Raw genomic sequence first — 27,720 nt, forward strand, 5'->3', positions numbered from 1 at the left:
TTCTAAACTTGCATTTATTCTTCACCCAGTGGCAGTATCCTCGAAGCCACCTTCACTTCATCACCAGTATTCTCTTGCCTCTCTCCTTTTTAACTGTTGGGTTTCAGGTGGGTTAGGGAACCTCACAGAAATTTATGTGTTCAAGTAGAAAACATGTCATTAAGTTCCTACTCAGCTAGTGGTGAGGTGACAGAGCAAGACAGAATCCCTCCCTCTTATTCTATCCTAAGTACCTAAGCAGAAGATTAAAGATTAAGCACTACCCAGCCACCTTTCCTGGACTCTGTAATTAGAGTGGGATTTGCCCAACCGTCTGCCTTAGACACTGCAGCTGGAATGGGAATTGGGTAATACATGCAAGCCCGGGAAAAGAAAATCCTGTTGTATGTCCTTACCTGGGCATTCAAGACTTCTTGAAGCCTGTGTCACCTACCTCTCACCCTGGGCCTGGGCTCTCGTGTTTCCTAGTTTAGAAGAAGGCATGACCTGCGCAATTCATGCTTAGGGACCATTTATTTTTGTTTTGTTTTGTTTTAGAGACAGGCTATGTTGCCCAGACTGGAGTGCAGTGGCCATTCTTAGGCATGATTATAACACATTGCTTCCTTGAACCCCTAGACTCAACGGTTCTTCCCACCTCAGCTTCCCACGTAGCTGTGACTACAGGCACATGCCACCACAGCCCGCTGTACTTTTTATTATTTAACTTTTGAAATCAAACCTCATAATGTACTGCCAAGATCCTTCTGGTTGCAAGAAACAGCAACAACTCTGACTATTCTAAACAAAAGGAATATATATGGGACATTATGAAGAGCTGGTATAACTCACTGGAGCATCAGGCTTGGAAAAGAGATGGGGAACAGGGCTGCTGCAAAGGGCCAAGAAGCCGGTTGCAGAATTGTTGTCTTTAGTTAGGAGCAGTCTGGCAAGGACACCCTCCCTTATGGTGTCACAGGGGCAGGACACCACTGTAAATGAATTCTGACTGTTCCCTCTTTGTTGTATTAGTCTCCACGCAGAAACATTTAATAGGCAGAGCCTCTGTCACGTGTCTCTCTGCCCCACCTGCCAGGGACAGGGACAGGGTAGTCATCTGATGATTTTCATCTTCTGTGGTGTACAGCTTAGCATTGCATCCAATTAAGAGTACAACAGTGTGGGCCGGGCGCGGTGGCTCAAGCCTGTAATCCCAGCACTTTGGGAGGCCGAGACGGGCGGATCATGAGGTCAGGAGATCGAGACCATCCTGGCTAACACAGTGAAACCCCGTCTCTACTAAAAAAATACAAAAAACTAGCCGGGCGAGGTGGCGGGCGCCTGTAGTCCCAGCTACTCAGGAGGCTGAGGCAGGAGAATGGCGTAAACCCGGGAGGGGGAGCTTGCAATGAGCTGAGATCCGGCCACTGCACCCCAGCCCCCAGCCCGGGCGACAGAGCAAGACTCCGTCTCAAAAAAAAAAAAAAGAGTACAACAGTGTGATATGTTAAAAGAGAGATGACAGTTGACTGTTACATCCATTGTTTAACATGTGAAAGTTGGCTTTCAAACACATATTGAAAGACCATATTATACACAAAAGTTTGAAATGACTATAATCATTTTTTGTATCAGGACCCTTTGAGGTTACTGACTTGAGTCCGGAGTCTAGGACAGTGGTGGAGTAGAGAAAAGTCCCCTGAGTGACTACACAAACTCTTAATTCCTACTCCCGCTGTCACTGACTGAGAGAAGCTGAGGATGTTTTTTGATACCTCTATTCACACTCCCTATACTGATCTTTCTTGTGAAATTTTGTTTCTCAAAGGATAGAGGAGCAGAAAAAAAAAAAAGGAATGAAGGAAACATACCTAGATCTACAATAAACATTTCTACATTAAGTTGGAATATATCTTGAGAGAAAAGAAGAGGTCATCAGACATTTTCGAATCATTTCTCCCATACCCCTCAAAAAAATCCTCTGAATCCCCAGAAGGCCTGCAAATTATTGTAATTAAATGTTGAATATATAATTTAGCTAACATATTAGTACTAGAGTGTTCAAATTTACAGTATGTGGATAGATTATTTTTAATATGCTAATAAATTTTTAATGTATGAAGGGCAACCTAGGTAATTCATGTGCACAGTATACTTATTTCTATTTTATAGAATTATAAAAGCACAGCAGTATAATAAAGGGAAACAGACTAAGAATCAAGGCTCTTAGATGCCCATTGTGCTGGTGTCACTCTGTTTTTCTTTTAGACAACAACTCATTTAAAAATTTCCTTGGTTTCTCTCTGGGTCTGTCTTCATCTGGGTATGAAGGCATTTGGATTAGTTTATCTCTATGGAGTCTTTTTGCTCAAAAATTCTATGACTCAGTCAGTTATTACTTTGTTTTCATCCAGCAGCCCACAGAACCTCCTAGGAACTCAGTGAGTAAAATCAATCAGCTAGCCAATGAATATTTATTGAGTGCCTACTAAGTGTTTTGCTCTTCTTGGATCTGTAAGGAATGTGATCTAGTTGGGAAGACAAAATATGTACCCAAAAAAGATAATATACAGCAGTAAAAGCTGAGTGCCAGATGAGTGGTGCAGCTACAGGCACTGACATGGGGAGAATGCCAGGTTTAGTTGGTGGCTAAGGATAGCCTGTTCAGGCTAAAGCAGAAAGTTGGAAGGGATTGAACGGAATAGGGTCAGAGGTATGTGAGGGTAGATTGTAGAATACCTTTCATAATCTGTTGCCCTGTAATTGTGGCACTGTCGAGTCAAAAGAAAACTGGATTTGAAATCAGAAAACCTGGCTTCTAATCATGACTCTGCCATTTACAAAATGATTACATGTGGCAAGACTGCAATGTTTCTCTCTTCTTTGGAAGCAATATATACTGCCTCTGTATTCTGTATTACTAGAATGATTAGGTTAATGTGTGTTTAAATGCCTGTTCCATGGTGGACATCCTGTAGATATTCATTAAGTCTGAAATATTATTTTGAGTGAAAATGGATGAGAGTTTGTCATCAGATGTTTTCAGATTATAGGTTGGACAAGGTCATTGGCAATGTCCTTTTTATCACGGAAACACCATGTTTCTACCTCCAGCCTGTGTGTGCCTCCTTCTTGGTTATTTTTCACTTACAAGCTTTGTAACCTTTCTGTGCTTCAGGTTTTCTCATTTGTAAAATAGGGAATAATAATAGTCCCTATCTCATCAGAATTTTGTGAAGATCAAATGAGTTAATAAATGTACAGCGTTTAGACTAGCGCTTGGTAAACTTTAGTCTTCCTCCCCTCCCCTATCCATTTCCTTTTCCTGCTCCCTTTTGCCCCTCTCTGTCTCCCAGCCCTCCATCCTGCCTTCTTCTCTTTGTCCTTTGCTCCTTCCCCCTTCATTGTCATCATTCAGATATGATGCTAATGATTGTCTTCGTATTAGAAAATTTCTAAAAAAGTTTTCTGTGGTGGTTGTGGTGTGTTTAAGGATGAGGATTACTTGCCAACCTAATCCTTTAAGAAGATTCAGCTGACAGTATTTGGAATTGGTCAGCATCGCCAGGAGACCAGGTAGGGGAGGCTGTAGTAGTCCATGTGAGAGGCAGTAGGAGTCTCAACTGGGGTAGAGAGAGAGAATAAAAAAGAAAATGTTCATGGGAGAAACACTGTAGGTTTGAGTTCAGAAATTTTATACAGGAATGAGAGAGATGTCAGGCCTAGGTGCTGAGAGTATGATGGTCCTCCAGATAGGGCTGTTGGGAGGAGGAGCTGATTTGGTAAGATTCAAAAACGCTTTTATCTAGGGAAGTGAGTTTTATTTTTGAAATGCTGAGTTTTACACAGTGATGAATCATACAAATTCACATGTCCTGCAGATAGTTGAAAATGTGAATGCATGGCATATTTAGCAGTGAGTGGACCAGTTTAGTTGGATTGGAAGTGCATGTGGTTTACTTTCTTCAAGCTTAATCCAGTATTTGATTGGTCTAATCTTACTGTTTTTGAAGGATCTATTTGTTTCCTTCTGGGAAAGAAGTATGTTTGTTGTATAGCAGGAGTGTCACTTTGGGGACATTACCCCATATTCTGTCATTTAAAGAGATTCAGACAAGTCTATGCAGTTTCTTTCTATTAAACAGGTTTGGTTTTTTTTTTCTTGTTTTTCTTCTCTTACTGTGATGATTGAAGATCAGGGAAAACATTAGATATTTGAAGATGGACATTGTTTTATTTCCACTTATATTTAATATGCCCTACATACTTCAGCCAACATTCATCATGTCTTGACTTCCCTAGATATTTTGCTGACATGGAAGTGCAGTGGTATTCAGAGAGGAGCTGGCATAGCGGAGTCAAATACCAGTTTTACTTGTCTTATAAAGCCATAACCATGATATTGCTGAATAAATGAAACTATCAAATAAGAGGTGGCAATAAGATTACAGTACTGCAGAAATCCTGGGGGCAGAATAAAATTGTCTATTTACTAAGCATAACTATTTGATATAACTGTTTGATGTTATGCCTTCTTCCTTCTCTTTTTCTAAATTGCTTTGACCCATATTTTTAACACTGCATTCTCTACTCGCCAGCTTTATAAAGTGGGTTGTTGAATTCTACTGCTTCCATGTATATTTCTATCTTATCTTCCTCTGCCCATTCGTTGTTCTTTCCAGAGATCTCAGGTAGGTGCTCACCTAGGTAGGAAGGGAATGAGTGGAAATTAGGTAATGGGCATGCTATTTCTCAGAGATACCTTGAAGCAGACCAGTAGCTCTTCTGGCTGGGGGATTATGAAGTGACATTTCTTTATCACCCTTCTTATTTATTTATTTATAAGAGATGAGGTTTTGCCATATTGCTCAGGCTGGTCTCAAACTCCTGAGATCAAGCGATCCGCCCACCTCGGCTTCTCAAAGTGCTAGGATTACAGGCGTGAGCTGCCGCTCACCAGCCAGTTACCCACTTTTAAAACCCAGATATCTTTGGTTTTATTTCTTTTCTTCCCAAACTGAAGGGAGCTATTGGTACTCAGTGAGATGTGGCCTCTGAAGCTGGAGAGGTGTTTGTCAGGGCTCAAATGTAAGCTGCTTATGGATAATGAACTTTCAATGGGTATGTGCTGTAGGGATTCAAGGGTGTATTTATCTACAAAACAGTCATATCTTCATTTTATGGAATGACTTTTTTCTCCTCTTTCTCTCCTTCTCTTTCCCCTTCCCTACCTCCCATGTTTCTTTCATGAAGCATCTCTACCAGTGTTGTGTATGGGTGTCCTTTGGTTTCATTCTAACCATGCATCCTTTTGAGTTCTTAAAATAGGACTAAGTCCACATATCAATCTTCATTGTTTTCTTTCCACTTCCTCCTCTCATAAGGAAGAATGATTAGGATTCATTAATGCGGAGTCATTGTTCCCATGAGTTCTTAATTTTTGTATCTCCAGTATCTAGAAAATGCTCTCAACTCTCAGTTGTATTTACAATCACAGACCTGTACATACTCTGAATGGTCCTTAAATATGAACTGAAACTTATTGGAGAGATTTGTTTAGGAGAGTATTCTTTTTGCTTTATTTGCTGTAAGTTCCATACCTGCTCATTCATGAGTCTGATTTTTTGGGGTCATGCCTTTATGTTGCCATATAACCACAGCTGTGCTGGTGGGTTGTCAAATGGTATAGACAATTGGCTCTCACAGATTGGAGTAAGGATGCCCTGCCCCAAGATGCTGCAGCTCTTGACAACCCTTGGTTTTCCCGTCACTCCACACTAGTTACCAAAGCCTGGCTAGGGATGTCGAAGGATTTGTATTTTCCTCTGTTTTCAGACTATATTATGAATTCTGGGAAAGTCTCTAGCCACTGTTTTGATTCTCTGGTGGTTTTCTTGGTGGCAGGACTTGTTAAACAGAGAATGGGCTTTAAATTGTTAATCAGTGTAAACGGATTTAAAAAATCAATTTCAGTCATTTTTAGAACTACATAAGTTTAAGGGGGAAGTGAAAAATAGTGAAGAAGGTGGGAGAGAGATTTAGTAAATCTATAAAGCATGTGTGCCACCTCAAATGTTTCCAATTATCAAGGCTTCCAAAACAGAATCTCCTGTCTACGGATGCAGCTTGGTTATGTGAGAAGTGCCTCCTAGATATATATGAAGAACAAAAATGGGGACAAAAATATCGATGATCCAGATTCACAGGAATTGAACCAGTGGAGACTGGAGAATAAAAAACACTGGGTGGGAAGGGTATGGTGTGACTCCTTGAAGATGCCATCACACTAGCTTTTGGAAGTTCCCTGTTACTTTCTATGACTTTTTCCTTGGAGACCTGGTTGGAAAATAGTAACTTAATAAAAGATATTTGCACATTGCTCATTGTCTCTAGATCTCTCTCAACTATAATTTTTGCCCTTACCCTTTAGAGATTTCTTTTGTCAGCTTACAAAAGCCAAATCTGTCTCAAGTCTGAAATGATCAGGTTCCTGCTTGAAAGAACATGGATGTTAGACATCTTAGTGTGAACTTGTAGGGAAGATCTAAAGAGAGCCTTGCTTTGGGCCTGTTCACCATTGAGCATTTTTCCTACTTGCTAACTGTCTTTTGGGGTAGGTAGCCCACGTCCTCCATATATATGAGCAAAGAAACTAATAATCTGAAGAAAATAGTTTTTCAGTCTTCTGAGCTTTCTACCCTGTTAATGAATCCTGTGGTGACCTTCCTTTCTCGTTTCTAACCTAGTTACAAAGAAAGATATCAGCACCCTGTAGCTTCCCTTCTAGATCAGCCCCATGGTAAAACATCCCCTGCATAGCTGACGATAAGTGAGATCAGCCACGTGGTACGTTAGGAATCAGGATCGGAACTCTGTCACCTTCAAAACTCTATCCTAGCTCTTCTGAGAATGCCTGTAATTGTGGGGAAAGTATAGTCAATGTGTAAAGGGAGTAGGGGCAGTTTTCCAGCATTAAGACATTGGAGTTTTTGAGGGTCATGTGTGACAGAGGCCTAGGATGCATGCCTGATGTCTCACAGTAAACAGCCATGAGGTGCCTTTTGTGCTTAGTTTATAAAATTTTATCACAGAGCCTTGAAGTTACCATAAAGAATATGTAATAAATATGTGTGTGTGCATGCATGCAGGCATCTGCATGAGATATATGCTTCTACTATCGATGAAGTAGTAGTTCCCCTTGAAGTCCTGCAATTTTAGTTACCTATGATCAACCACAGTCTGAAAATATTAAATGGAAAATTCTAGAAATAAACAACTCATAAGTTTTAAATTGTGTGCCTTTCTGAGGAGCCCCATTCAATGATGAGATAGATATCTCACCTTCCAGCCTAGGCTATGAATCATCGCTTTCTCCACTGTATCAAGATTGTATATACTACCCACATCTTAGTCTCTTAGTAGCCATCTCAGTAATTAGATCGACTGGCTATGGATGCTTGCATATTGTTATAATTGTTCTATTTTATTAGTAGCTATTGTTGGTAATCTCTTACTGTGCTAAATTGTAGGTTAAACTTTATTATAGATATGTATGTATAGGAAAAAAATACAGAGTTCAGTCTATATGCAGTTTCAGGCATTTACTTGGAGGGGTCTTGAAGCATATATTTCTTGCGGATAAGGAGGGACTACTGTATTATGGATATACTACCCTATTTATTGTATTTCATTTCTTTCCTTTACCTGTGACTAAAATACATTGCAGGCTCACTTCTTTATGGGTTTACTTTATTCTGAATATGTGCCCACATGTGTTTACCTTAAGGAAAATGTTCGGCTTTTCTGATCTCCATGGATGCCTCAGAGACTGATAAAATGTAGATAGTTTTTAAGGGAAAAATGTTTTCAAAGAGCTAGATAAAAATCTATGAAACAGAGCCACTGAGTTATCTGCACCTTTTCAGTTGGAGAATGAAGGGGAGGGTGTGTGTGGGGGTATAATAGTGTTATTCCCTGTACCCACTCTCGTGATACTGTTGAGGCCCAGAATGTGATACTCCACAGGGTGACATTCTGACATGCCAAGAGTTCTCTAACTTTGTCTACCTCACCCAGCTACCCACCGTCTCCCATAGCGCAGGGAGGAACTCTTTCTAGAATTTCCTATTTGACTAAGATAGCTTCTTTCCAACAGAAATGCAATTGTCTTAAGTCCCCTTTCTAGAGATCTCACCAGCTCTCTGCCTCTTCATGGTTTGACTCTCTGGAAAGTTAGCAGTGGTTGGCGTTTGGTGTCGAATGGAAACAATTTTTTTTTTTTTTTTAAGACCGTCTCTGTCACCCAGTCTGAAGTGCAGTGTTGTGACCACGGCTCACTGCAGCCTTGATCTCCTGGACTCAAGAGATCCTCCTGCCTCGCCCTCCCAAAGTATTAGGATTATAGGCGTGAGCCACCACAACAGCCAAAACAATTCAACTTAAAGCAGTTGGGGCAGAAGCTGGATGCAGTGGCTTATGCCTGTAATCTCAGCACTTTGGGAGGCCAAGGTGAGAGGATCACTTGGGCCCAGGAGTTCGCAACCGTCCTGGGCAATATAGCAAGACTCTGTCTCTACAGTAAAAGTTCAAAAATGAGCCAAGCATGGTGGCATGTGCCTGTAGTCCTAGCTACTCGGAGGCTGGGGTAAGATCCCTTAAGCCCAGGAGTTTGAGGCTGTAGTAACTATGATCATACCACTGCACTGTAGCCTGAGTGACAGGGCTTGACCCCGTCCCTTTTATATATATTAAAAAATAAAAAGCAATTAAGGCAGATCAAAGGCATATGTGCTTAGAGGGGTAGTCTGGCTTGGGGTGTCAGAGCCCCATAGGAGAGGAAGGCAGGAAGGAAGGAAGGGAGGGAGGGAGGGAGGGAGGGAGGGATGGAGGAGAAAAGAGAGGGGAGGGGAGGGGAAGGGAGGGGAGAGGAGAGGAGAGAAATCTAATTATTTTGGAAATATAGCACTGGAACATTATTTTCCTAGCCAAGTTTTCCCAGCATGTAATCAAGGATGATAACTTTCTGCATGCTTTCCCAGCTTTTGTCTTCCTCCTTTCAATTATCTGGGACTTCAATTTAAAAAGAGAATGAAAGGGAGGGAGAGAAAGTGGAATTAGCCTAGATCCATGTACTTGACTGTCTCATTCATTTCTTTAGGCTGCTAATGAAAGGTCAGGAGATTTTCTCCTGGCTAAAGATGGCTCAGAACCTGACACTACTGAGTTGATCAGTTGCCCAGTAAGAAAATAGAACATTAAATTGTGTGCTGTGACATTATGCTGCTTTAGACAAATTTATAAATCCTGCTTTCTTGAGTGTATCAGTAATTCTATTCCAATTATACATGTCTGGCCTGAATGGATAATTCACAATCGGCATCTAAAAAGGGACCTAACAGCCTTGGAAGTCTAACAGTAAGCCATCACTCTCCATATCAGCTGGAAACACAAAGAGAATTAGTGCTAGGACTGAAATGCTTCTCCAAACTGAAAGAGATGTTTAGGGTTCTATTGAAAGTCAACAGTTTCCGTTAGGCATGATCAGGTGGTTCCTGATATAAACAAACACAAGTGACATGGGATTCACAGGCAGGCTTGCTCAAAAGATAGACGAGCAGTTGACATCTTCCCCTCTGGTTAATTTCCGCAGCAAGCAGGTTGTAATATAAGCTCAAACTTAGCCACTATAAGATAGTAGTAAAACCGTAGGGTCCATTATTATGCCAACATGGAGAAAATGTGTTCCATACCCATACAAGAGAACAGGAATCCTAGGGGGTAAAATTTCAATTGTAGTAGGCCTTAATTGTTTGATCATATTTTTACCTGCCTTCCCACTTCTACCAATATTGGAAGTAACAATATATTGACAATTAATAATTGTCTAAAACTTTCCAGTTTACTTCACAATGTGTATTTGTGTTAATTTTGAAACCACTTAAGCTATAGAAAAGTTGCACATAACTGTACAAAGAGCATACCTTTCAGCTATTTAAGAGCAACTGGCCGATCTATTGTACCTCTCCTCAGATAATTTATTGTGCATTTTCTGTGAGGCAGGACATTTTCCTGAATACTCAAAAAAAATTAGAACTCGGATATTAACACATTGCTACCATCTAATCCACAAACCTACTCAAATTTTGCCAACTGTTCTAATGGAATACTTCAAGAAAACGATCTAGTTCAGAATCAGGTGTTGCATTTAGAGGTCATGTCACTTTAGTCTGGAATAGTTCTTCAGTCTTTCTTTGACCATTATGGCCTTGACACTTTTGAAGAGTACAGGTCAGTTATTTTGGTTTGTGTGATGTTTCTTCATGACCATAAAGTTAAGCACTGATTCATCATTTATTGATGATGGTAATCTTGATCTTTTGATTTGGGTGGTGTCTACCAGGCTTCTCCACTATTTTACTCTTTGTAATTAATAGATATTTTGTGAGGAGACACTTTGAACTATATAGTTTTCACCTCTCATTGAACTCCCAAGTTATTCCTTTATTTGTTTGTATTAGAATGAATTCATGGAATCTCATTTTATTCAAACAGTTATAACCCACTACTACTGTTCTTTGACACTCAAATTGTTGCCAGTTTGGCCAGTAGGAGCCAGGACTTCTGTGTCCTTTGGACATGTCTCCTGTCTTTTTTTGAGCACTTCCCTGTTTTCTAGTACAACATGTTCCAGGCTTATCTTGTACTGTCTTCCCCAGATCTGAAATTAGCCATTTATCTAAGGAGCCCACATTTCCATCTATATTTATTTTTATATGTTTATTTCTAAATCTATCTATATCTATTGAAAACCATGTGTGGCAGTCATGAAAATGTGCCTCCTGGATCTCCAACTGCAGGAAGCATAATAGACTGACAGCCCAGCTGCTGTGCTTTGAAATCAATCACTGCTACTTCAGCCAAGGCTATGCTTCCCACCAGCTGCTCCCAGCCAATAGCAGAGTGCAACAGAGATACTAAGGCAGGCGTATTGCTGAGGGACATAGGGTTCCTCTGATGGACAATTTTGACTTCTTATCAAGTGTTGACGAAACTCTTTGGAACAGGCCCATAGCTCAGATGTTCCCTGTCTAACCTTCCTTCCATCTCTCCCATCTGCACAGGGGTTTGACCTGCACTGCAGTCTGATAGCTCTTCCCAGGCCTCCTGGGGTTTCCTTCCCACCTTCCTTGAGATGAGTTTTCTCCAAGTAATCTCTTGCACATCTAATCCTTCTTGGCACGTGCTTCTTGTAGAACCTGAACCAACATACCATGAGTTCACACAAATACCTAAAATCCCAATCCACCACTACAGGGTTCATTCTAGTTTTCTTCCTTTCCGTATTTGTAAATACCTACTCTGACAGTGAGAAACCTGGCTTATCCTTAGTACTTTCACTGGTAGGATTGATATTCCTTAGTGTAACCAATCTTGTAACACTGATGTCACCCCTCCCAAGTGGACACTCAGTCTTTAATGCCTGGCTATGGAGCCACCTTCCCTGTAGATGTTTGTACCCAGCTTGGACTCTGATACCTTGTGTGAGTGATCATCCTTACCTTCCTATGGGGCTCTGACACACCAAGCCAGACTACCCTATACTTTGTGCAAAATACTGTGCTTGGAACTGGGATATAGAGCAAGAAAAGCATGGCCCCTGCCCTCACAAAGTTTATCACTCACCAAGGAAGATAAACAATGAATGAATAATTGCCATATACTGTGATGATGTATCACATGGGGAACCCACCAAGAAGAGAACACATGTGATTCTCATATGCATGGCACGTAGTAAATACCCAATAATGATGGTTGTTATCATTTCATGTATTTTTACTCTCATTACTGCTAAGCACCAGCATCACAACTGTTCCTCCAGGAGAAATCTATAATTAGGGGGTAAGAAGCTAAGAGAACATGGCTTAGATGCTGAGCTTTAAAGGAAAGAGAGAAGAAAGTTAGTGGGCAGGGTGTGGAGTGATTTGGGAATCTAAGGCCTCAGGAACTCCATCTGGCAGGACTTAACTGGTTTGTAGACATTTGCTGATAGGATAAAGAGGGCAGGGACAAGGAAAAGTAGAGAAAGTGCCCTTGGTTTTTCCTGGCCAGGCAGGTACTCAGTAATTCTGTGAATTGATTTGAGCAGAATTAACTGGGGTGGATCATTAAACATTTGTGTTGTCTTTCTTTTTGTATCAAAGCTTGTTTTGTGAATTTTTCCTTGCCTGCTCTGCCATTCCCACTTTCTCCTCCAAACCCCATGTATTGACTGTAAAATGTCAATGCTCAGTAATTCAAAATGCAGTAACAAGTATTTATTTGTTCTCTTGGCATTTAAAACAGCCAGGCCATCTCAAACTATCAAAAGTGGAGTTGTCCCCCATGCCACTCCCCAGCCTTCTTACTAGCTCTTTGATGGGTAGAGCCTCTCTTGTTCCCTGCTAGGGCCCCTTGGTGACAACCTTAGTTAAATCCTCACCATGTATCAACATCTACATCTGCTGATTTGAGGCTGTTGCCTTCACCATGCTGCCAAACACAACTCTGTGATAATGACAGCATTTGCCAGCACGCTTATGCAGTGACTCAGGAGACAGGGTGACCAGCAAAGCAGCCTCTTTGTGGGAGTGGATTTTGAGAAGTGCTAATTCCGTGGCGGTTTGGAGATATTAATACCGTGCTGGCAGTAGATAAACAGACAGCAGAGGGGCATATAATGAGAAGATAATCAGCCACCGCATCTTTTCCTCCTTGCTCTACCAACACATTTATTTTTTTTCTTCTTTTTAAAAAAAAGCATGTTCTGCTGGGTTTTGACAAACAGAGCCGTAAAATTGCGTAAACATGCACAGATACTGGTTGGTTCAGCTCCCAGCATCCGCACGGTATGACTTTCTAAGAATGACCGGTATGTTAGGAGTTAACCACATTTTCAAACAATACTCAGTCATAGCATATGGCACGGTAGCCTATTGCTTACCATAGCCTCTCCCTAAAGGGCAGCAAACCAGATGGTTTGAGTAGGGCCTTTGCTATAATTATGACAGACACAAAGAAAGACATAACCACCATTCTCCCTCAGTAATATCATGCCTCTTGTTTTCCAGTATTTGCTATAGTTAATTATACTTAATTTTTGAAAATTTGTTTTTGCAGTTTGATTGTTCATAACAAAGTTCCCTTTCCAGATTGGGGAGGAACCATTCAAATATATATCATTAAGTGTCTGCATATCATTTCCCGTTCATCTTTCTCTAGTTAGTAGATGCAGGCCACATAGAATGACATCTCTCATTCCCAAGTGTGAGCAATTTTCTTATTCTGGCAAAAAAAAAAAAAAAAAAAGATTATTGCATTTGAGCATTACTTTGCATTAGAGTCTAACCTGAGATTTTCTGTAGCTCCCATGGAGTATTGCACCAAAACTGGTCATCTCAGATTTTATGCTTTTTACTTGCTGTGTTCCCCATCTTGATTTGCTTTTTTCTTTCTTTTTTGAGATAGGGCCTCATTCTGTTACCCAGGCTGCAGTGTAGTGGTGTGATCACAGCTCACAGCAACCTCAAACTCCTCTTTCCTCAGCATTCCAAGTAGCTGGAACTATAGGCATGCACCACCACAATCGGCTAGTTTTTAAATTTTTATTATGGAGATGGGGTCTCATTTTGTTGTCCAGGTTGCTCACAAACTCCGGGCTTAAGTGATCCTAGTTCCTGGGCCTCCCACAGAGTTGGGATCATAGGCATGACCCGCAGCGCAAAGGATTTCCTTTCTAATAGAATGCCTCCTTCCTGCCTGCCCCTTCTCTCTTCATTCATAGTCTTATCTTTTCCAAGCCCACTTTGGGTAGAAGATCCACTCTCAGGAGTTCTTGTAAGAGAAACACTTTGTTATGTAAAACCAATGTTTCTAACGTTGCCAAACTAAAAGAAGACATTTTCTGGTTGTTCTGTCAGCTAGAAAGATTTTGAGAAATTTAGGTCATGCTTTTATATGTTCCGTTTTTTCTCTATGTGCCTAATATTTTATGGCAGACTTGAGGGCTGTGGCTTGTTTATAACATTCTGTAAATAGCCTGGTGCAATGTGGGCTTTTTACGGATTTTTTTTTTTTTTTTTTGCTAGTTTTTAATATATGGATTGATATAGCATCTGACTGTGCTAACCAGAAAAATGCTGAGCTAGGGAACTCTGTTATTTAACCTTTTATTTGGATTTCTAGCTTAGCAACTCATTGGTCTTGAAACCTTGGCTTCTCCCTCCCTCTGCCAGAATGCGTTAAGACCTCCAGTTGCTAACTGTTATTATTTCTGTTGACTGAGCCCCTTATGCACTTCTAGTGCTCACTGACCTATCTTTTCTGTTGCAGAAACATTGCTGAGGCTCTTGTCAGCAAAGGTCTAGCCACAGTGATCAGATACCGGCAGGATGATGACCAGAGATCATCACACTATGATGAACTGCTTGCTGCAGAGGCCAGGTAAGACCAAACATTACTAAACACATGGGAACCCACATCCTCACTTTTTTCTTTCCCAGTTTTGTGCCTATAGCTGAGCAGAATGTGTTGGAAAATAATACGCTGAGAAAGCGTGTATTATTATTCCAGATTTTCCCCATGAGACGAAGGACACACTTTGAACTTGCTGTCTAATTTTGGTTAAGTGCACTTGGTCTTCCATTTTAAAAAACATGTAAAATAGGTATATATTAGATACGATCTCCATATGTAGCTGTATAAAAGAAAGCATGAACAAGTACACTATAGCAGATATGTTTATCATTATTCCGGGACTAACAGTGAAGCCATACTTATGTGTGTAGTACATTTGCCTTTGTTTCTTACCTCCAAAGGCCTCTACTCCTAGCCCCTCCCATTTACCACCTCTAGACCTTTTGTCATGTACAAAGGAAATGAAAACATTTATTAGGAAATGAGTTTTGGTTTCAAACACTTCTGACAGCTGGCAGGAGACCATTTGAGAAGCCCTGTGACATTTTACTCTTGTCCTTCATCCCTGTGGCTGGTTGCCCCAAGGACATGCATGCTGCTCAGCAGTATTTCTGGCCATTGATATCCCTCAGGGCTCTTACTCAGGGAGTCTTTTGTCACTGGGTGGTCTGGTAGTTGAGTGATTCCCAGACTTCTTGGGAAACAGAGCAAGAACTGAGCTACTTATTGCTGAACTGACCTGGATAGCTCAGCAGACTGCTTGGACTCAACCAAAATATATCCATTGTTTAAACGTGATTTCAGAGGCCTGCCTCACTCAGCAGTTTTTCCATAGCCTCTAGGACCCATTTAGTTCTAGGAGTTTGATAATTGTCAGGTTATTTTCTACAGTTAGAGGAGGAATGATTCTGTTATCTAATCTCAGCTTCAGATTTTGTTATCTAATCTCAGCTTCAGATTTTGTCGTTGAGATCACTTCTCTTGCTCTTTGACCCATAACATTGCCCTGATATGTGACATTTACCTCTAACACCGTGTCACATCCTGATGGATAGAGCATCCGTAGAATGTCACACAGAATGTCAGCTGAGAAATCAGTCTGTCAGGCTGCTGTGGCTTTTGGATTCTTTCTTGTGGGCTTTTCCCAATAGACCCTGTCGAGGACCTCATTCTTCGGTACAAAGAGTCCAGTGAAAGTACTCACATCTTTGGATGTTTAAGACTCATTAATAGTCATTTAAAATATGTAGTTCGTGATTGGTGTTTGCTCACAAACCTCCTTAGTTTCTTCTCTCCCTGCCTGTGTTATCAGTAAGCAAGGTAGTCCCAAAGAACTCATGATGAGAAATCTGACTTCACGTTTCTTGGTTCTGGTTTTGTTTGGTTTTGTTTTGTTTTTAATTTTTTAAATTTTGCCTTTTGTGAGTGTATAACAGGTGTATGTATTTATGGGTTACATGAGATATTTTGGTACAGGCATGCAATGCATAATAATCACATTATGGAAAATGGGGCATCTGTCCTCTTAAGTATTTATCCTTCATGTTACAAACAATCCAGTTATACTCTTAGTTATTTTTTAATGTACAATTAAATTATTATTGACTATAGTGACCCTGCTGTGCAATCAAATACTAGGTCTTATTTATTCTTTCAAGCTATATATATATATATATTTTTTTTTTTTGTACACTTTATCCATCCCTACCTCACCTCCACCCTCTCACTACCCCTCCCAGCCTTTGGTAACCTCTCTACTCTGTGTCTCCATGAATTCAATTGTTTCGATTTTTAGATCCCACATATAAGTCAGAACATGCAATGTTTTGTCTCTCTGTCCCTGGCTTATTTCACTTGGCATTATGACCTCCATTTCCATCCACGTTGTTGCAAATGACAGGATCTCATTCTTTTTTAATGGCTGAATAGTACTCCATTGCGTATGAGTACCACGGTTTGTTTATCCATTCATCTGTTGATGGACACTTAGGTTACTTCCAAGTTTTGGCTGTTGTGAACAGGGCTGCAGCAAACATGGGAGTACAGATATCTCTTCGATATACTGATTTCCCTTTTTTAGGTAGTATATACCCAGCAGTATGATTGCTGGATCATATGGTAGCTCTATTTTTAGTTTCTTGAGGATCCTCCAAACTTTTCCCCATAGTGGTTGTACTAATTTATATTCCCACCAGCAGTGTATGAGGGCTCCCTTTTCTCCACATCCTCGCCAGAATTTATTGCCTGTCTTTTGGATATAAGCCATTTTAACTGGGGTGAGATGATATCTCATTGTAGTTTTGATTTGCATTTCTCTGATGATCAGTGATGTTGAACACCTTTTCACATGCCCGTTTGCCATTTTTATGTCTTCTTTTGAGAAATGTCTATTCAAATATTTTGCCCGTTATTTTAATTGGATGATTAGGCTTGGTACTGTTTGATCATCCAGCTCCAGTAGGAAACGGAACAATTCCTAAACTATCCGTGGGATTTGGGGGGCGGGTCCATGCTGGGCTTATTCAGCCCAATCTGATGGTAACTTGAAGAACAGGTTATGCATTTCCAGAGTAGCAGGAGCCCTCATCAATATAATGGAATGTATAGTTGTATTTTCCACGCAGGCTTCACACTGCCACCAGTGAATATGTAATTCTGACAGGCAGGTAAGCATGAAAATAATTTGCAGGGCTGCTCTGGAAAGTGAGGCTGGAATAAGCTCTTTTATTATGCTGTTAGAAATAGCCATGCTGTGCTATAATACTTGATGAGTATTCATAGATAGTGAAATTTTTTAAGTTTTAGGTTTTAAGATGAAAACAGCCTTTTTAGTCCAGTGCTTATTTTGTGCAGAAGTAACGTAACAAGATGCTTGCTTGCTAAGGCAGTGAGCTGCCTAGAGATAATTGTGTTGAGCAATTGCCTTCAGACTGGATGGTGAGAAAATTGGCTTCAGGGTCATTGCACTTTGCAGGTTGAGTAAACGGAGAGAATTAACCACTTCCCTATGCCCATGAGGCATTGCCATAAGGAAATATAGGCCTTATACAGAACAGGAAGAAATACTCAGCATGAACTGTGAGTGAATTTTTGTTTGGAGCAGTTTTGTCAGTGAGCCCCAGGATGCTAGCCTAGTGCCATCTTCTCGATGCTAACCCCCAGGAGGGTGAAGTCAGATTCAAGAAAGATCAGAATGCTTGCTAGATAGGAATGATAGTTTTGTAGCCGTTAAAAAAGATTTTCAGTGCAGAATCCCCATCCTTTTGTTTCTAGTGTTTTGTTTTGGTGACTGTGGTTGTTTTGAGACAGGGTTTTGCTCTGTGTCCAGGCGGGAATGCAGTGGCACAATCATGACTCACTGCAGCCTCCCTTTCTTGAAAATGGTAAAGTTGACCACTTTTCAAGACCACTTCTGTCCTGACCCTGGCTTGTTTGAGTTCGCCTTTAGTTTGAAGCACCTCGTTCTCCTGCGACACATTCCCCGTGTTCCCTTAGCATTCTTCTCGCCTCTCTCACATTACAGCCTATCAGAGCTCTTTCACATGTTTCTTCTGCCCCTTATCTGGCCAGGTACTCAATATTATCTGAGTTTAGGGTTGTTTTCCCCTAGATAGATGAGCCGTATTTTTTCTAGCTGAACTCTGCTTTGTGATTTTATGCCCCTGTCAATGCATTTTCTCTACCTCCCAGCTTCGTGTCCTCTGCAGATCTCATTAATGAGTTGTTTACTCCTTTTCTGGGTCCTGAATAAAACCCCTAAACAAGAATGGCTTTGGTGTTGACCCCCAGGTCTCTCACTGCACAGACTGTCACTTAACTGTCTTTTGTGTATCATCCTTCAGCCACTTCTTAATCTTCAGCGATTGTGTACTGAGCCAAGCCAGTTTGAATTAATTTCTCAAGCAAAATTTCTTAAGGCACTGTATTTAATGCTTTGGCAAAGGCCAAATTCGTAACATATGCCGCATTCATATCAGTCATTCGTTCTGACACTCTTTAGGTAAATAATAGACGGGTCAGGTGGCAAGGCATCATTCTGCTCTGTCCCTCCCCACCAAGATGTCAATTCCGACAGACTTCTTTGACCCTGGTTATTGCTGGTGGTATCGGCAGTGGTGCAGAGTACTCTTCTGTTGACTTTGCTTTCCAGTGCACTGCTTGGCCATTAGTACTTTCAGAGAAACATTGTAAGCTTTGGGGAAAGGGCAGCCTGGTAAACTTGTCTGACTTAGGTCAGCACTGCTGCCTGCCTAGAAGTTGATGAGCTTTCTCAGGGCTCTGAAGCCCCTACTTCCTCTGCAAAGGAATATGATCTGCCATCCTTTCTCATATCATTTCACGGGCGCTCAGGGAGTGATGCGGTAGGCACTCACTGGGAGACCAAATGAGACAGAGGGGAAAGAAGAATACCAATTTGCAGTTTGCCTGTTGCTTTCAAGCATATCCACCTGCCTGTATAGAAACAAACTCTACCACATCAGCAGCTCTGTTCAGTTAGCTGACCCTTCAGGGCTCCTTTATTCAGGTGCCTCTCTGCTTCTGGGAAACCCTCATTATGTCTTAAATATATAGCCCATCTAGAGGAAGCCACATCTTTTTTGTTTAAAGGGTAAATAAACCTCACATTCCCAAAAGGCGGCCTTTCGGCCTTCCTTTCCAGCTCTGTTGTCTATCATCAGCTGCCCCTTCCCTCATTACTTTGTGTCCTAGCAAGATAAGGTTTTGGCGTTTTCTCATATACTCTCAGGCCTTGTTTATCTCGTAGGCTTTGTTGAAAAGCCCTTGATGTTGTCCTACAGTTCTGAGAGTTCCAGTGTGTGTATCCTCTGTTTGTTTTTTTACCCCACTCAGAATTTAGGTGCAGCTGACCCACAGTTTCTCTGTGACACTCCTGAACTTGGTCTCACTTTTTAGAAGCATCATATGGACTCCTTAGAGTGTGAAACATTATTTCTGTTCTGTATGATCCTGTTTGATTCCCATATTGACTTTCCAGCATTTCCAGTTCCTCTTTTTGTTTTAGTGTTTCCCAGTTAGCTGGCCTGCTGCATATGCCTAGTCTTGACGAGTCTTCCTAACTTTAGGCAGAGCTTTTAACTTCTTCAGGGAATATTTCTTATATCCTTCTGCGGTATTTCCAAGATAGTGAGTCACTACCGGGACCCTTTCTGCTTTCTGAAGTATCATAAAAATCTTTCATATGCTCTATTTTATGTATTTGGTGTAACACATCCAAGTTTTGATTTTGGAGAGGCCAGAATGTGAATTTTGTCATCATGCTAGATGTCTTCCAAGTGGAGCTTTTGTTGAGCATGTTATGGACACTGAATACGAGTTGGTAATGTTTAGAGTCTGATCAAAGCGTGGCTGTGTGCTGTGTTTTCTTTAGACATGGGGGATATCATCTATGTACATCTTCTGATGCTACCACTAGCCTTATTTTAAAATGTAATATTTTAAGAATTCCTAGAAATTGTTAGAATCTGGCTCTTTGCAGGAAAACACAGAAGTTATGTTAGTTCAGAAGTTGGGGCTTTATTCCTTTAAGGTATCTTTTAATTCTAAGATTTACAATTTCAAGATCGGATGTATATATTCAGAAAAGAAACTGATGCTCCAGCTTGACTGTAGGAAAGCAATTGTATTGAACAACCTAGTGTCTGAGCAGATTTAAATGAATTTAGATTCATTCTGGTCATACATAATGAGGTTAGGGTTATCTCAGGAGAAGAGAAAAGGGCAGGCTCTCTCTTATCTTTTCATGTGTATTCTATTTCTTGCCTGGCACACTGCAGATTTAGAAAACCATGGTGTTGTTATCCATCTCTGAGAGGCAAGTGTGAACCTGCCCTCATCTCAGCGTCGCCTTGGCTACTTCTCTTCCCAGTTCCCTGAAGGACTCATTTTTCTGATTCAGCAAACTCTCTTTCTAAAAAACGAAAAACCAGCACTCCAGCCTTGCTGTGTTCTACATCTCCAATCTCTGAACTCCAAACCCCAGAAGGACCAGTCTCTTGCTTTTTTTAGTGAGATTGGCAGTGCCCTCATATTGTAGGCTTCTGTGTTTGAACCTGTAGGAAATCTGCGCTGGCATTTCTGTCACAGACTTTGGTCAAAAAGCTATAAACAGATTGATAAACTCTTTCTTTCTTAAACCAATATCCCTGGCCATTATTAAGAGAGATTCAGTATTAATTGCATATCTCTTTGGTGACGCAGTTAATGGGGGTCACAGTGGGCTTTCTAAGTTCTACATGTTTGTAGCAGTGGCTTGTACATATATTTTGCAATTCCATTGAATGAAGTGCTTTTAAGACCACTGGGAAGGAAATGGTCTTGGTCTTCCACTCTGGACTTTGCTAGAGAAGCTCTCCCTTTTTTCTGATTTATAGGGAAGTTTTTCCATAAAATTTCAATAAATGGAGGAAAAAAGTGACTTGTGCCTTAAAAAAAAAAGAAAAAAGAAAAAACTGTTGACAGGTCCTTCGTATCTGTGTCTTCAGTTTTACTGGCATTCACATACTGGTTATGAATGAATGTAAAGAGTTATTTGACAGCATTTTCTGTTGCCAAGTTAAAAGATACAATTTTAGGACTCTGAAATGGAAGAGGTTAGTACATTGGTTTGACACTATTGTGATTTGTTAAATGTTTTGATAAGCAAATTTCATTTCTATACCAGTCTGTTTAGACAATTGGCATTGAATTTATGTGTTTTGAAATTTTAAAACTGATATATCCTATCACAGAGTGTAGATTATATGGGTTAATCAGTTCTCCAAGAAAGCATATCTTTCCTCTGTCAGAAACAGTGGTCAAGGCTAGTCTGTGTTGCATGTGATGGCTTTGTATTCATTTCTTCTCTTTATTCCTTTTTGTTTGTTTGTTTTTTGAGTGTATCCTGGGTTCCAGGCATGGGCGATAATAGTGGTGAATAAAAAAGATAATAGACTCAACTCTTTACAAAGCATGCAGTCTCAGAGGGACAGGCACTAAATACTTTTATTAGTACTGCTGGATATTGCTGTTTTTCCTCTTTCTTCTCTTTTCTTACCTGTTTTCTTAGCCCTTCCTCTTTCCTCCCTCTTTATTTTTAACACTGCTTGCCTTACATCTTTTTTATTCCGTCTCTCATTTCTATTAAATGGTCCCATGAGAGTATCTTCCTGAAATTCATCTTTTCTATCCAGCCTCTGTTCTTATCTTCTCAACAGTTTAATGGTATGGCTTTAAATAAACCAAGATTTCTCACTTTCAATCTAATGACCTCAACAAGTGAAAATTCTTTTTGAATAAAAGTAGAACCTATTGAATACCATGAAAAACAGAGCTCTTACTTGAAGTTTAATGGTAGATTCCTGTAACACCAGGGTACTGTTGGATTTTTAGCTCAAGCATCATAGGAGGCAGTAGTTGGGTGCCTTACGACTGCCGTCTTTACTCTCTGCATTACATCAAGCCAGTACAGGTTGAAAGCCAGCACAGAGGAAGAGACTGGCCTTTCTCTTAAATGTCCTAATGGCTTCCTTTCTTTTATAACTTTGGAAATGCACATCCCACCCTATATTTTGGGGTTGCAGTTAAGTGTCACGGTCATGAGGTTGCTAATTGGGTTCAGCACATGTCATTATGTGTCAGTGTGGAGGGTTTCACTGTTGGGGAGTAGGGAAGATCAGTTTTTGCAAGTGGCTGTGATAACAGGAAAATGCATTAAAAGAGCTGGTGTTGGGAAGTGATTTGACGATGCAGCTGAATGTGGGGAAATTTAGCTTTTCCCTTTCTTCAGAAAAGATGATGCACTCAACATCCAAATAGCAGTAATCAATCTGCATTTAAGGCAGCACAAATGGCCACTTCTGGAGAGCTGTATGATGTCTCCATTTCCAAATAGTTTTCTCTTTCAGGATATTAAGAGGATCTGTTCATTCCCTCCATCCCATCCTTCTCTTCCCTCCCTACCCCTAGTTCCTTCTGACGTAACTCATGTTGTGAGACTTTTCTTTATGATTCATGAGGGGCTGGAGTATAGCTGGCACTCTTTAGCTTTATCGCCTGTCTTGACTAGCAAGCTGTGGGTAGTCCTGCAGATCATGGGTGGATGATGAACTGCTGGAAAGCAGTCCTCCTTGGCTCTCTTCTGTAATCATTAGTCTACACTAGTTGTATTCCTTCAGAGAGGACATTGTTCTAGGCAAAACTTCCTACATGAATTAGCCATTATTGTGTCTTACCCCACCCCCATCCCCCAAAATAGGTTCAGCTATGACCACTTATCTGTCCAGAGCCACTTGTCTGTTTTCTTCCATCTCACTCTCCTCTTGGCTAAGAGGCTTTTGCTTCTTTCACACAACCCAAAATATTTGATGTGTTGGAAGGTTCTTGTACTGCGAATATCATTTCAGTCCAGAATAAATTGTAACAATAAAGTGATAACACTTGACCCTTGACTTTCTTGAATGTCTTAAAACTTGCTTCTCTAAATCTGTGGCTCTCAGACCAGCCACATCACTGTTGCTTGGAAACTTGTTAGAAATGTGAATTCTCAGCACCCTGCCCGCTGCACTCTAACACATTCTTTAGGTGATTCTGATGCACACTAGAATTTGAGAAGCACTGCCCTAATCAGTCCCTGATCATTGTAAAACAAATCAAAGTGTATGCCCTTTCATGGAAGATTGATCATTTAATCTTCATTGTAATTGGAATTACAGTCATGGTTATAAGTAACAGAGAACAAGGCATGGAATGGACGAGGTTTGGATTTCTATAGTATGTCCCAGCTCTTTATTCCCCTTGACTCCTGTCTCTTTCCCCCTTCCTCAAACTCTAAGTTCATGGCTCCTTAATTTGATTCCTTCTGAGTAGCCTCCACCAGCTCTCAGCTAATTTAATGTGAAATCATCTTCAGTGTTACAGTGCTTGCTTGCTTTGGCTCATCTGCAGCTTCAGGTGGCTGAGTGGGTCGGAGAGCTGAGTCTCTCTCTATTAGGCATATCCCTATCCTGCTTCTGCTCTAATCCTTAGAAATCTCTCAGGAGGACTATAGTTCGAATAATTAATCACTGATACATCAGCGCACAGAATTTTATAACTGCTTGTGAATGGGAAATCCGCTTCATAGCTTTCTTTCATTTGCCGGATTCTTTACATCTAAATTTCTTGTAAACTTCCTTGTGCATTTCTGTTTTATCCTAAGCTGCTTCTGACTCTGCCCCCCGCCAGCACCCTCCAACTTTGGTCCCAGAAGTTGAGAAGGATTACTTCCCATTGCTCTTGCTTTTACATCAAGGTCAGAGAGCCAAATCTCTGGGGTATGGCAATGAATTTTTTCCAGTAAGTCAGAATAAATGTAGCTCACATTGGAAAATCGTTTTCCAAACTGAACATTATCACAGAATTGTTGCTTTTCACTCAATCAAAAGACACATTAAAGTTTTCTGTAACTGATGTGTTTGTGTTATGTAACAAGTATTTTATCAGGTATTTTGGGAGTAAAAACAAAAACACATGATCTAGTGGTGATTTCAGCGAACAAGTAAATAATTACAAATGTAATTACAAACGTGGAGAATATATGTGGGTAGTTGGGATTCTTAGGGAAAGGAGCACCCAAATTGATCGGTTATCCACAAGTAGAGTCCACGAGAGAAGGCATGTTCTGTTTGGTTTGCCTTGGTGAAGGGAGATGGAAAGCAAATGCCAGTTTCTTACCCTATGACAGCAGTTTCTTATCCTAAGGAAGTAATTGGCAAGGTGCTCTAGAAGTTATTCCTCACAGCATTATCGATAGTAGTAGAACTATTCACATAACTATCTAACAGCAGGGAATTGATGAAAATTTTGAACCATACATTCATATATGATGGATTTCCTGTGCACCTATTAAAAGTGGTGCTTAAAGGGTGTTTTTTTCTTGAAATAAGATTATGAATCATTGTTTCCTGAAATTTTTTTCTGACAGACTGTATTCAGAACAGCAAAAACTATAAAATGAGTGTCATTGAGGCAGTTTTGAGTAATCTACCTTCCTGAGGCCCTATCCTCTCAAGAAGACTTTAGACCGCTCATAACCACTACTGCCCAGCTCTAATATTCCTTTGATGCTAATCTGGGATAGTAGAGTTTGCAACTGTGTTCACGTTGTCTCTATCATTGAGTTGGTTGTTCTCTGCCTTGGAGTTCATAATCCCTTTCCTCCCCCTTACCTGCCACTGCAGATCCATTGTCATACACAGCACAATAGCATGTGTCTTCATTCCTTCCTTATATTAGTTTTAGACGAGATGATGACCTAGAGTTCTTTGTTATTTGCTTCACTGCCTCGTAATACCTACTGACTCATTAGTCCGCCCACCTCCCCTTGACCGTAGGACTCAATTTCCTCATTTCCAGTCTATGCACTCTCAATCTTTTCCGTCTTTCTCATCAGTAATTCTCATTGTTGTTGAAAATGCAGCTGCATAATCTTAGTGCCCACACCTACCATTTTGCACCTGCTCTTGCTCTGTATCTTGTTTTCTTAGTGGCGCCACCCTGTCGCTTCCTCAAGCTGCCAAGGAACCGGGAGAAAGGCCGAAAGAATTGTTTATTGCTTCCATGTTTCATTGATATCTGTATTTGGTTCATGCTGAAAAACCGTATTCCTCAATGTCACCCGAAACACAATGAGAAGTGCTTCGGAAGTTTATCAAGTTTTTTACTCTTTATTCTGCTTTTTAACCTTTGCTGTTGGAATTAATTTTTCTTCCTACTGAGTCATTTCTCCTTGATTATTTAGTAGGTGTTCCTTACAGTCCTGCTACTTGGTTCTGTTTTATTGTTTACAGTGGTCAAGCTTTGCTCCCACTCACTGCCACTCAGATTCTTGCCCATCTCCTGCAGTTCCGGGAGACTTGATGTGGGATGTGATGCTTTTGTTCTGGATGCTCCTCTGCTTCTGTTTCCGCTCAGAGGCCAGTCTTTAGCTGCTTCTGCCCTTGAGCATAGATCATGAAACTGTGCATCCAGGAAAGCCAACAAACCTCATTCTTTTGCCCTACAGTCACTTTGGCATTGTCACTGTCTCTAATTTGAAATATTTTCACTGTTCCGCATTAATCAGTCAGTTACCAAGCATTTGTTCAGCTTTACTTGGCACACTTTAATTGAACTAGATGGCCCTGCATTTATATAATTATGGAAAGATTGCTGTCTGTTAAATACTATAATAAACATTAAAGCCAGAATACAAACCCTCAAGGGACCTGTAGTCTAGATACAGAAATAAAGATTAACACATGAAACAATTTGGAAGTCATATGTTGCAGTTTATAATTACATGCTGAACTGAGTGATACCTGCACACAACACACACACACACACAAAATTATACTGCCATTTCAAAGGAGTTCACCTAGGACTCCAGGTTACAAATTTCTGTTGTCCCAACTATTTTATGATTGTAGTGAGGTTGTGGCTACAGATAGGTGATACTCTTTTCATTGTATTGTTGTCCTAGAATGACAAGTGGAATCAAGGGGAAAGCAAAAGCCCAGGGGACACACATAATTAATTACTTGCATGTAGGGGGCATGAAGGAAATGGGCCTAATTGGATTAGGGGTAATGTGGAAATCATGTGGATACGTAAACTGGGGCCTCATGGTCAGGACCCATGAAAGCCAAGTCTGAGAATTTCCACTTGATTTCACAAGTCTTTGTTTGGGGTATAAGTAGGGGAGGAAAATGATGACGTCAATTTTTATTGAGAAGTGATGTGGTAATGGTGTGCAATATTCAGTCAAAGTGTGCGTAGCTTCAAAAGGGATTGAATGAATGTAGTTAAGATCTCCCTGGGTGAGGGCCTAGACCAAGAGGGTTCCAAAAGGGCCAAGTAAGCATAATTATGAAAGAAGAATGTTAGATATAGGGGTAAAGCAAAAGCAGAGTGAAGAGACATCATGGAGCCTGCTTGCCAGGAAAGCATTGTTAAAAGGAAGTTACAGATGAGGAGACGTGTTCAGGGGTCCTGATCTCTCTCAGCTCTGTAGCCTCCTTGCCCCATCATCTCCCTGCCACCTATTGCATGCCATTTCTGCTTTCTATCATTTTATTTTCTTTAGATCTCTTTCATATATGAAAGTAGTTCTTTTTGTAAAACTCTGTTGAAAGCTCCTGCTCCCTCAGAAAATTCACAGATACTTGAGGGTGGATCAGAGATATTTCTAGCATCTGAGCTGACGCTCACTATGTCCCCAGGTTAAGAATTCCTGATGTGATAACTATTTTATGATTGTGATAAGATTGGATCTAGCCATAAATCCTTTGAGTGTCTTTGTAAGCTGACAAAAATATTTGTTCAGAATAACAATCTACCATCGTTGAATTGGCAGTAAGATGGAGGCCTGTTCGTTGGCACGGGAGGGACTTTGCCTGCGGTGCTCAGACATCCAGCTTGGAAAGCACTGGTCTTGGAATTTTCTGGATGAACTAGGGACTGCAAACCTAAGAGCAGACTCTTCCTTGGCATGAAATGTATGCAGATTCTAATCTGGTGCTGAGGCCATGGAGATGATCTCCCTGCAAAAATGTCATCTGCCTTTGCAAAGTTGAGGGTTTTTTCTTCCACAGGAAAAGCAGCAGCTAATATGTGAGAATTTCAAACTTTGCTGTTTAAAGAAAGCAGAGTCTTCCAGTGGTCTGAATAGAGTTCATCTGCCCACGCTGTAGTACCATACAGCCCTGTGACTCCTAGAAACAACCTAGAAAGCTGAGGTTTCATCCTTCCGTTGCCCTGCCACTTCTTGGCATGTGTGTGGATATATACTTACTTTCCCTGACTGGTGATGATGTTTATCTGTTATTGACACTGGTAGTCTTTGCTCTCTTTGTACTGCTGCATCTTGGAGAAGAAAGCTTCTGAGAGGAGTAGGCTATGTTCTGTCCCACTGCTTCCTTTCTCCTGGCTGGCCTGCACACCAGCCTGCCTTTGTGAGAAGCCGCTATTAAGCAGACACAGCAGGAGAAGTTTAGAAGTCAGGAGTTTCATTCCTTGCCTAATGAAAAGAGATGCAGAGCTGTGGCTGAGGCCCACAGGGAAAGGCAGTGTGGGGAGCGGAAGTTAGTGTTTGCTCTGTGGAGCAGATACAGTGGAAGCCAGCCTGCGGTCTGCCTACCTTCCCACGTCGCAAAGACAGAGCTCCACAAATCTATCCCAGAGAAATTGGGTTATGTGAGATGCAGAGGAGAACCCCAGTGAGAGGGGGTAACAAGGCAGTACACCTTGTTTTCAGCAGAGCCTAGGTCTCCATGT

The 27,720-nt window shown here is 40.9% G+C and overlaps 1 protein-coding gene across 1 annotated transcript in view; it reads left to right on the forward strand.

Annotated features, from left to right (window-relative positions):
• SND1 (staphylococcal nuclease and tudor domain containing 1) overlaps nucleotides 1–27,720 on the forward strand; it is a 443,852-nt gene that overhangs the window by 224,843 nt on the left and 191,289 nt on the right. Inside the window, exon 13 of the mRNA XM_011939537.1 lies at nucleotides 14,347–14,457. Coding sequence (XP_011794927.1) covers nucleotides 14,347–14,457 — 111 coding nt within the window. The remainder of the gene's footprint in view (nucleotides 1–14,346; nucleotides 14,458–27,720) is intronic.

The sequence above is a fragment of the Colobus angolensis genome, unplaced genomic scaffold (assembly GCF_000951035.1).
Source record: "Colobus angolensis palliatus isolate OR3802 unplaced genomic scaffold, Cang.pa_1.0 Scaffold182, whole genome shotgun sequence".
Lineage (NCBI taxonomy): Eukaryota > Metazoa > Chordata > Mammalia > Primates > Cercopithecidae > Colobus > Colobus angolensis.